This window comes from Argiope bruennichi, chromosome 5 (genome assembly GCF_947563725.1).
Source record: "Argiope bruennichi chromosome 5, qqArgBrue1.1, whole genome shotgun sequence".
Lineage (NCBI taxonomy): Eukaryota > Metazoa > Arthropoda > Arachnida > Araneae > Araneidae > Argiope > Argiope bruennichi.
Window position 1 is genome coordinate 63,642,623 of NC_079155.1, and position 12,384 is coordinate 63,655,006.

The 12,384-nt window shown below is 26.0% G+C and overlaps 1 protein-coding gene across 1 annotated transcript in view; it reads right to left on the reverse strand.

Moving 5' to 3' along the window:
• Positions 1–1,154: 1,154 nt before the first annotated feature.
• LOC129968286 (uncharacterized) overlaps positions 1,155–12,384 on the reverse strand; it is a 168,173-nt gene continuing 156,943 nt past the window's right edge. The window contains exons 6-8 of the mRNA XM_056082142.1: positions 1,779–1,855; positions 1,574–1,667; positions 1,155–1,478 (exon numbers count right to left, since the gene is read on the reverse strand). Of these exons, the coding sequence (XP_055938117.1) occupies positions 1,155–1,478; positions 1,574–1,667; positions 1,779–1,855 (495 nt within the window). The remainder of the gene's footprint in view (positions 1,479–1,573; positions 1,668–1,778; positions 1,856–12,384) is intronic.

The window sequence follows — 12,384 nt, forward strand, 5'->3', positions numbered from 1 at the left end:
ACGGTAATTGATTATTTTGATAATTATGGATATGTGTACAAAGAGTTGAAGTATTGCAGTAAAGAGATATATATTCATTTTATTAGAGCTCGTTTAACATTTAATCTCTATTTCAGCAGTTACTACATTTTCCTTATTCTTTTTTTAATTTAAGATCATATAACAGTTATTGCAAAGTATACAGTTGTTTTAGGTTTATATTCAGTGTGGTTATAAGAAGTATGCAAAATAATTTAAATTATGATTCATAGCAAGACATATTATTATTTGGGCCCTATATTCAAAACAGATAATAACTATTAAATAATATAATTTTACTCTTGATAATGCAATTTAATCTGAGAAAAAATAGAAAACTTTTAAAATCTGAATTTAAAATTTTGGCAAAGTATTTAAAAGGTAGTTAGAAAGTTTTGAATTGGGAATTGCATTTTTAAATTAAATATAAAACAGTTTGAAAGTTGATATATATCGCTTGTAAATTTCGAACAGCATTCTTTGAAATAATGTTAAAATAATCTTAAAATAATTTTGATTTTATTTCGAGAATCCTTAAAGGTATCTTCCATTCATTCATAAAAATTATTTTTGAAAATTTGTCCCAAAATCATTAACAAACATGTGTAATCATTCCATCAAGTACAAAATCATAATTAAAATGTATCAACTTTTTGAATGTCCGCATGCATTCTATCTGCTTGCGTCTTAGGTAAAGTTTTAATACAAGAATCCTTTGAATGCTATGAAATGTACATGATCTGGTCCAATGTATGATAACGCAATAATCCGTTAATTTAAAGTAATTTTATAAAATTCTGGTTCAAATGCTGAAACTTTAGAGCTATTAAAAACTTTTACAATAATATATCAGAGTGGTTTTAATTTTAATCAAAACAAATGACATTCTTGGAGCAAAATTAGAAAAAAAAATTAATGAACGAAGAATAAACATATGGAGCAAGGTCTGATTTTAAAGACAAATCTGTTTTAATTACATTAAAAATCCCCAGAAACCGGATAAAAATATGTGAAAAATCATGCTAATTTAAATTAACGAATAACTGCGTTATTTATATATATCCTCCACAACACGCTTCCGTTCAATGTATGCAAGAAACTGAGACATATCATTTCAAAATCCAAACATTCCAGGTTCAACCTGAGCCAGCTAGTTCAATCCACAAGATCATCGTCACAACAAGAAGGAAGCCCAGTGCTCGAAGGTCAGCCTGGCTATTTACTTCCTCCTGCGGGTCGATGTGGTGTTGTGGTGGTTGGTCATTGTGTTCTCTGGAGATGAGCAGCTCTTTCGATATGGATGTTACAAAATTGGAAATGGAGGCCTCACAAGCAAGGCGAAGCACACCTTCAGGAAGAGAGCTCGAATCCATAGGGATATCCAGTTTGGCTGAAGAAGATTCCAGCTTGTCGTGGTGACGAACAATCTCATGAGATAAGACTGCACCCTCTGGTACCATCTAAGAAAAAGTGGGGAAAAAGTATTTTAAATGTTAAAATTAGATTTTTTTTTAATATTTGAGAAAATGGCTGATGAAATTTGTAATCATTTGACTTGATTTGCATTTAAACAGTTTGGCTGAAGAAGATTCCAGCTTGTCGTGGTGACGAACAATCTCATGAGATAAGACTGCACCCTCTGGTACCATCTAAGAAAAAGTGGGGAAAAAGTATTTTAAATGTTAAAATTAGATTTTTTTTTATATTTGAGAAAATGTCTGATGAAATTTGTAATGATTTGACTTGATTTGCATTTAAACAGTTTGGCTGAAGAAGATTCCAGCTTGTCGTGGTGACGTACAATCTCATGAGATAAGACTGCACCCTCTGGTACCATCTAAGAAAAAGTGGGCAAAAAGTATTTTAAATGTTAAAATTAGATTTTTTTTAATATTTGAGAAAATGGCTGATGAAATTTGTAATGATTTGACTTGATTTGCATTTAAGGAAACACGGTTTGGGAATTGAAGATACTAATTGTGCATTTGTTCCAATTAAAGACTCAAATTTTGAATAAAGATATGAGCCTACATTGCTAGAAATTCAAGAATACCCATTTAATGCATGGAGTAATTCTGGTTGTGTGCTTGAACTGAGTTTTTCCTCTTCTGTGAAATATATTATTTGTAAAATATACATACAAAAAATAGCTTAAAGGTTTTTGAGGGCTATTCCTTTTTTTAGACACATTTTTTTTTCATTAAATCTTCGAATAAATTTAGATCTTAGAACAAATTTAACTTTCTGCTTTGTCGCATATTGTAGCAAGATTTGGGGACCAAAACCTAGAAAGCATTTTATAGTAGCAAGTAGAAAGCCTTTAATATCGAAATCACTAACACAATATTGTATAAATATTTATTGACACAGAATTGAATAAATATTTGGTACTAATTTAGCAATATTTTTTACAAAATGATTTATATTACATTTGAGTGCACTGCCTTAAGTAATTGTAAATATCATATTATACTAAAAGAGTAATATATTTTATTTATCAAATAGGACATGAACTTCAAAATAGTAAAATTTGCTTAAAAATAATATGCAGTTACAACTAAAGAGTAGCCTTTATTTATTTTAAGTAGCGTGTATTTTGCAATAAAACTTAAAATAGAAAATAAGCAAATTTTTCATGACTTTTAGCAATTGGAAGATAACAGGTTAGCAAATATTTGGATATATAATAGAGTTAAAATAGTTGATAATTGACTAAAATAGAGAATAGTTGTTAAAATTTCCCTGCAATAATTATTTCCTAAATTAAAATATTAATTTAATATTTTTTTTAATTATTACATTAATCTCCAAATATATATAAATATTAATTGCATTGTATTTGTCAATCTATTCTGTTGAGAACCAAAAGCATATTTACTTTTATTGTTACCTATTAAATGTGCTTACGTTTTAAGGAGCTTTATCTATTTTTCAATTTTTTTTTTCATGAGCCTTAAATCATAATATGTTAGACGAAATATTCAGCACAGCATTTTTATAACTATGCAGTACTCTTTTAGGATAAATTGGTCTTGTTGCCAGATATGATTTAATCAAAAATAATTCACAACAACATTTTTGAAGCAGAGAATGTTTTTTTAATGGTTTAAAATATTTTCCAATATGAAAAGTACTTTCTGAAATTTTTTTTAGATCTTCGATATTATTATATTTCTAAGATAATAATAGTTAATAGATAATTTATTAAAATTTTAATATGTTTGGAATCATGTTGGAAATAGTTAGAAATTCTAAATAAAAATAAAAACAATATATTTATAAAATGATTATTTTCCAAATATCAAAATACGTGATCGTTATTGCTTTGCAGCATTATATATATTTCAGAATTTTATATTTTCGATTTTTTTGCATGTTAATACATATATTAAAAATTGTGGGGAATTTAATAAAAGACGCCTAAGGAATTCCTCAGATATGATTTTTAATCTTCCTGCGGAATAAAATATATGAATATTTCTACGACAAATGCACTTTATTTTTTATTTTGATTAAATAAAAAGACAATAATCTGATTTAAAACTTAATATAAAATTATCGCTCCATGTTAAGATTTAAAGCTTGATTCTAAAATTAAATTTTTCTGCATTAAAGATATTAAACGAAGTTTGAGTCTGAAACCTTAAATTTCGTTACATGAGATGAAACATGATATAAACATGTAATTGCAGCTTTCTTAGAGAATAAATGTAATTCATTTTAAAATAGAACCAGCATATTGTTCCGAATTAAAAAATGTTAAAATTTTAGTTGAAAACAGAAGATTTTTATTAAAAACATTATTTAAAATTTAGAATTATATCTAGGATTTGCCAACAGATATTTAAAATCTGAAACTCTGTTATTTAATTATCATTTTTTTTTCACTGATGCTTTACACTCCATCAACTGCTTTTCCAAAAGGATTTTCTTTTGGAATTTTGTTTGCATCGAATACATACATATTTTAGTCATTAAAATTGATTATAAAATTACAATAGGTAACTGAGATCCCTCATTTCCATTTTTAATATGGGAGTACTTATTTTAATTTTAGCAAAATAAAGAGAATGCCTACAATGCGATTTTTTATTTCCATATTGAGAATACATATTATATGATCCCATATTTATTTTTTAAGAATACAAATATTCATATAAAATGATTTATCTCAAAATTAATTTTTTTTCAGGAAATAACAATTTTTTAAGTTAAATTTAACTTTTCTTCTATTTACCTGAAATGCTCCCTTTTAGTATTATATTTATTGCGTCTTAGACCTTTAGTAACATCTGAACTGCATTTTTTAAAAATCCGACACGCACACGCACACGCACACGCACACGCACACGCACACACACACACACACACACACACACACACACACACACACACACACACACACACATATATATATATATAAGAAATGCAATAAAAATTTTACTTTTTAAAATAATCGAAGCAATTTAAGTAGATGAATCATCTAGATTTTACGTAATAACCTTTTTGGCCCAAATATTTTTTTAAAAAATTTTACCAATAAAATCAAGATATGTCATCTGTTAAAATAAATTTAAATTTTGTAGAGTTAGGAAGGGTAATTGAATATTTGGAACGATAGTACACATCAGTGAAGTTTTAAACTGTTTGGAAGCATATTCTTTCTTTATAATTTCCTAGAGGAGGACAAACAACACTTTTCCGTGATTGTTAATGTTTTTTTCTAACGTTTGTTTATTTTAATTGAATTCTTTTTTAAAAAGACAGAAAAACTTTCTTAAGCTTCATGATTCTTTTCCTACACTGGTTAGTTACAAGTTGTGTAGGCATTATTTTTGTAGGATTTGTAGGATATACGAATAAGATTCATTTTTCCTATTTAGATTTTTTTTTCTTGAGGTGCAGCACAATGTCCTTAATCACCATTGTCAATTACATGGGGTTGTGGTGACGCTTTATAAGCCAGATAAAAGCTACGAGGCATGAGAAATTTCTTTTGTCTTGTAATCACGTCCGGGTCACCAATAGCAACATTAATAACAAAAACAGGACAAAATATCGTTCGTCTCACCTCCAACGCACTGGAGGGGGAGTAATGTGGTGACGCTTTATAAGCCAGATAACAGCTACGAGACATGAGAAATTTCTTTTGTCGTGTGGTCATGTTACGCGGCTACGAACCATAAGGTTGCAAGTTCGGTTGCTCGCCTATCACTAATATCAACAGGGTATTTGGGTACATATTTTTTGTTATAAATAACAATATACCATTTTTTCGGAATAATTTATTATATAATAAAATGATATTAAATCTATGAAAACGATCGCACCAATTATAATCATAATTTTATGTCAAATTAACAACAGAAGTTTTTAAAGAATCTTCTATATGACGAGTTTACATGTTACTTTTCACAAATAAAAGTTATTATTAATAACTTTTTGTATGTTGTTTGACGTTAAAGGGAAAAAAACAAACACGGAAATGGTCATCGAAGGATGAAAAAATATGTGAATTTGAATAAAAATCTAAAGATGATGATGATTTTAAATCTTTTTAATAACAAACGGTGGCTTCGGTGATAGAAGAAGTAACTTATCTTAAATTATCTGCAGTCAATTTTGAAGCAAATAAGTATTTTATGATCTATTGTAATGGAGATCGTAAATTTGAGGGGTTGATAGAGTTGACAACCAAAGTAGAGTTCAACCAAATTCTATCGCTTAAATATACATTTTCAGGTAACGTAAATATCAGTAAAAAATTAATTGGAAATAAGATCGAACATTCTATTTGAAATAGGAACTGGCCTTACTATTATAGAAAGTAATTTCTCACTCATTTTAAAGCGCACTTATGAGTCTCGTAAAATTTAACCATTTCTGTTTTTCTAAAAATTTCATTTCATGACTTTTTGGACATATTTAAGGGGGGGGGGGGGAGGAGATCCATAACAATTATCAAAGACTCTAAAGTCATAATATTAAATATTTCTTACAACTTGCATACAATATTCAATTTTATTAAAAAAGAATAAAATAACAGTTGTTTGGGACAGTTCGGAACCAACCGAAAAGTAAATTCCCAAGCAATGAGCAGTAGTTTCTTATCATTTCGAATATTTTTTTTCTTCATTTCAGCATCTTAGCATGCTCAGGAACCAGATACGCCTTAGTCCTGGAGTAATTAGGAACATACCAGGATAATTATGGACGACAAGGTAACTCCTGTTATTTAATTAAAAAAAATAATCTGGAAAAATGCATTATTTCGTGACTTTTTCAAGACTTAAATGTATATCCGCATAAATTACATGCTCCTTTCCATCTCATACGGTTCTTTTAATTTAAATAATGACAAAATTGGTGAAATTCGTTTACTCTCTATTTTATTTCTGAAAATTTTCGAATTTTAAACTTTTAAAAAAATGAAACGGAAATAAATGTATTAATGATTGTTGGAATTATCTGTAGATGATATAAATTTGAATACAAAAAATATTCTGAAATTCCTAAATATTTAAATTAAAAATAACATAAATGAATGGTTTTTTTCAGAAAAGTTATTTTTTTATTCGCTCCTTTTGGAAAAGGTAATGTAGGTATTTTTATCCCCGTACAGAATAAAATGCAAATGCAAATTTTTTTCTTAGACTACGTCTACTCACAGAAGAAATTTAAATTCATACATTTACTAAAGCGAAAGACTTTTATCTTGAATGTGGGTGTTGAATTTTTCAGCAAAGTGCACTAGTAAATGCACATTGCGAAGTCGAGAGCCTCTACACACTATTCAGAAAATCCCCATTATATTCATAAAAAAAGCAATTTTTCTAGAAAGATTTACATAAAGTTTTAGGGAGTTGACGTCGCCAAAATTGTAGAAAGTATAAAAATAAAATATTCATTTCTGAAGACAATTTATTGGAAGATAAGAAATCTAAAAAGAATTCTGCTATTTTGTTTCAGCAATGCAAACGACGAAATCAATGTTTCAAATCATTTTCTTTCGAGCGACAAAAAAAAAATTGAGAAGAAGTGTGTAAGCCAATCACATCTCCTAAATCGCGTATCTCCTGAAGCATAAAATGAAAGCAAATAACCCGGCAAATGTGCATCGTACTTAAAAACTAAGAAATAATAAATAAACTGAAAAAAAATTCCAGGATCTGATTTCTTTAAAACTTGGTCTGCACTCTTTTTCTTATTTATTATTGCTTTGAAATTATTTTTCTTTGAAGAATGAAGAACTTTATTCTTTTCTACAAAGTATTTTAATGGAATTGAAGCTATATTAATTCCCCAAATGAAGCAGAAAATTTATTATAAAACAATTTAATTTAATTAAACTTTTGGTATTTCTTATAGCAGATTAATAGTATGTATTAAGTTGTAGAAAATGAAGAAATACAATAACCATTTTTATATATTTGTATAGCTCTAAACAGTATCTTGGACTCTATTTTATTTTTATGATCAGTAAAGAAAGAAAATGTAAATAAAAAGTTTTTCTTTTCATATATCATCTAATTTTATATGAATTATGAAACCTTTGCTTTAATCAATAAAAACTGGAAAAACGTACCAAACGTACGATGCAGAAAGAATGAAAAAATATGTCTATAATAATACAGCTATAGAAATTTGTGAAATTTTTAAGGTTTATAGGTAACATACACTGTGCTTTATTTTAGAAAATTTTTATTGTGTGTATTTTTTTAAATGAGTTAAAAATAATTGATAATGCTTTTAAAAAATCACATTAGATACGACACCACACAGATATAAATTTATTGAAATATGAATTTAATATGATTTAATGTAGAATAAATTAAGTAATTTTTCAATGGTGAGGTCATATAATTATCTCTTCAGGCTTGGAAAGAAAATTAAGTTTGAATATTTGATTGTGTTTATGTATAAATATAGATCGACCATTTTCTGTATTTAACAGGAATTTTAAGCATTTAATAAAAAATAATTATTTAAATATTTGAAAGTAATATATTGAATTGAATTTACTTGATACTATGTGACTATCAGTTTATTAATTTTTATGCTTTCTATAGATATGTAATTAAATAGCATATCTGAATAAATTATTATTAACGATAAGTGAAATAATAAATATAAAGGTCGGTTGTCTTTTCCGTTTGTGATATTCTGTTTGTAAAAGTTCTCATAATTAGATTGCAATTTTATAAATGTTTTTTATTTTAGGAATTATATTGTTATGAAATAAAATGAATTTGATAAATGATTTTCTAGGGCTCTTTAAATGAATTAAAAAAAGTTATCATAAATAATCCTTGCACAATTCTACACAATTTTGATGTTTCGCCATGTTAGATTTCTTTTTCAAATTATTATAGATAATATATTTAATATATTCTAGTAAAATAATAATATTTTAATTTAATAAATAGATCGAAATGTTTACATTTAAAAACACTATTTGTCTGATTTATTTTCATTCAGATGTTGTTTTTTTTAATTTCATCTTATGCAAAAAGAAAATAAAGAAAAGCAAAAGTAATTTTTCTATTAAATAAAAATTTGATATTTATTTTTTTTATTTTTTCACTTTTTTTCAAGATAAAATATATTGGATTCTATAACTTTCATTTAAGATCTTCTAATAATAATTATAAAAAAATACATTTAGTTCTAAGACACCAAATGTACTTAAATTAACAATTTTATTAAAATGACTTGATTATAGAAATGAAAATTTTAAGCAAAATGCATAATATATATTACAATTTCTTATATTATTTCGTTGAGGAAATCTAATAAATGCATATATATAAATGATAAGTATAGTTAATGATTTTTTTTATTTCCATGATAAAAAAGTGGATTTTTTTAGTAAAACAGTTTAGTAAAAATAATCGAAGGATTTTTCTTTCATAAATATTTGAATATTTTATGTGTAAGTAATTTTAGAAAAATCATACTACTAAAAAAATCACCATCTGGTTTCTTAATGCAAATGGACAAAAATCGATGTTTCGAATCATTTTCATTCATGCGAAAGAGAACTTAAAAAAAACCGTAAACCAATCACTTGCGCTAAATTGCTTATCATTTGAGGCGGAAGATTGAAAGGCAATAAGTTTTCGATTGTGTAGTTATTTAAGAGAGAAAAAAAGTTGCATAAAGTAAAAAATCTAAAAATTCGATTTTTTTTACATATATTGAAGGAATAAACTGTGTCTTTGCTTTTTACTTTAGAACATTGCTTTTACATATCTTCTTAAGAGAAAAAACAGTATATTATTTTTTTCCCAAAAAATATCAACTAGAGGCTTTGTTGGATAAATACATGGGATTTGTTTTTAATATGTTTCAATGAACTGATTTTTTTGCATATAAAATTTGAATTAAGTAATACATAATGCAAGGAAGTATAATATTTTGATGATTTTTTTATTTATTACTTTTTCATAGGAAATTCAGCATGATTTTAAGTACTTTTACCAAAATGTTAAACATTTACTTCATTTAACTTTTTTGAATTACTCACTGACTCATATTATAGTTTATAACTGATAATAATTTGTGGTAATTCAAGAATAATTAACAAATTTGATTAAATGCTAGTATGCAGAATTATGTGAGAGTGCACTGAATATTTGTAGCGAAAATATTTATTGTTAGGAACACACAATAAATATTTTATTTATGAAATTTTCATTATGAAATGATATAACAGAGATAACATTAAATGATCAATTTATCAATGATATGAAAGAGATAACATTAAATGATCAATTTATCAATGATATGAAAGAGATAACATTAAATTATCAATTTATCAATGATATGAAAGAGATAACATTAAATGATCAATTTATCAATGATACACCATTACATGGCCAATTTATCAATGATATAACATTAGATGATCATTGATTAATTTATCAACGATATAACATTAAATGATAATTGGCTAATTTATCAATGATATAACAGAGGATATCTTACTTATTCCTATTTACAAAGCAATTTCAGATTGAAAGAACTTAAAATGACGTAATTGAAAGACCAAAATTTATCGCAATTTCGATGTAAGCTTAGTAGCAGGAAAATAACGACCAGCAGTGTAAGAAGGAATTATTTAGCATAGAGATAAGGAATGATCTTTGAATTCCAATAAGAATAAAATATTAAAAATGGAATCTTACATAATTTTACCTACTCTGAATTTATAAGAAAACTAAATTTGGAATTTATTCGTATATACTATTTTTTAATGTTTTACATTTTTAAAGATTAGATATGCCATTTTATTATAATTTTTATCATTCTCAATTTAGAAAAATTCTCATTGAATAGCTTCAATGAGAATTGAAGAAAATTCTTCTTCAATTGAAGAAAAATCTTCAATATCTTTTCCCTCAATAATTACTTTAAAGGGAAATTATATTAATTCCAATCACTTAAATCTATAATGAGAATTTGAAACATAATGATAATATCGGAGATGAACTAAGTTTATATTTTATGTTTTCAGTTCCAGTTAAATAATGTAAGAAATTGTTATAAAAAATACACCTTAAGTACGTTGAAAGTATACCAATTTTGATAACGAATAATGGTTCTGTATTTCAGGAGAAAGCACAAAATACAACATAAACATACACAAATGCAACATCTCATAAGCATCCATATAAAACGTCAAATTATGCAGATACAATGTAAAGTGTTTATGTCTTGTATGTATATGTTTTTTAGTTTATCATGAAAATAAGTTTGAAGAGAATATATTATTTTACAGAGAATAGATTTTTTAAATTTATTATTAAAAAATGTTAAGTCAATGTGTTTTATGTCAGTTGGTAAAATATCGAGTTAAATTACATTTTTTGAAGGATTAATTATATTTTATTGTATAAGTCTAATATTAAGTCTAATAAGTCTAAATATATTTTATTGTATAAGTCTTCTTTCTAAAATCTTCATAAGAAGGAAGTATTTAATTTTTTTTTATTTATTGAAATATTTACTGAATTGAATTTCATGTGATAAATTAACTGCATTTGGTTTATAAGTAAAATATGCACTAGCTGATACCTTTAACTCATAGCAGATAAAATATAGATATAAGCAACCATATTCAAGCAGAACTCATTCTGTTGAGTTTTTCACAGAAATGTATTGAATTAATGGCAGAAGGATTCTGTAAACATTATTCCCTTAAGCGATGAAGAGTCTATACATCTAATAAGCACTGTATTATTGATGGTTTGAAAAGTTTCTTTTGTGAACGAATTCATAAATGATTGGTTCGTGAATGAATAATTGCCTTACACAGTTCTCATTATCACTGATGCTTAATTCTGTCTTATCAGGATAAACATGGAAGCAATGCCAGAACAAGAAATCGCTTAACACATTTCGCATAGGTAACAAATGGTAATTCAATGCTCAAAAGCGTTCGTTTACTTCTAAGGATTTCTGCATTTACAAAAGCAATAATTATCCAAGCTATTCTTCTCTGTTTTATAATGGAAACTTAAATATGATGATCCAAATGCAAATTAATTCATTTCTGATTCGAACATAATTAAGAATTAATTGCTCTAATGTTTTTGAAATTTTTCTAGCTCTTCATTATCAAATCTTATAATTCGGCAATCGACATTTCCCTTCTTATTTTGCCGTAGATAATTGATATAATTTATACATTATTAATTTATTCATTTTCAATTTTAATTTAATTACTTATAAATAATAGTTATAAAATTTGACTGATTTCAAGATAAATAAAGGTAAATCTTAAGGCAAATTCCCTATCAAATAGAATATTAATAAAAATATATTAATCCAATAAAAGTTACTCTTATTAATAGGCCATATCGTAGAATAATTTCATTTTATATTATGTAATACACATCAAATTTAATCTCTTGAATTTAATTTTGGAATTGATTGAGTAATTTTTTTGGAGAGAAATAATAACGCAATACACATTTAGATAACGTAAGAAAGCTCACATTTGGATGATAGAAATTATCTCAATATCACTTGCTGTATATGTCACATATCCATTGAATTACTAACGAATTGCAGTTAAAAATATTATTACATGTAGAATCTGCAATTTTAATACCGCTTTGTTTGTTGTTTTTTTTCAAAATGAAGCGCGAATACGATTACCTTTTGCAATTACATTGTGATAATGTTTCTATGTAAGTTGAATTTCGCTTCTTCAAAAAAGATACACCAATATAATTACATATAACTAATTCATTTTGATAACAATTATGTCATTTAATTTTGGGGCGTATATGAGTAGCATTGCAAAGGAGCGGAACTATTGTAATAGGTAATCCATTCCATTTTACAATGTAATTAAGATGC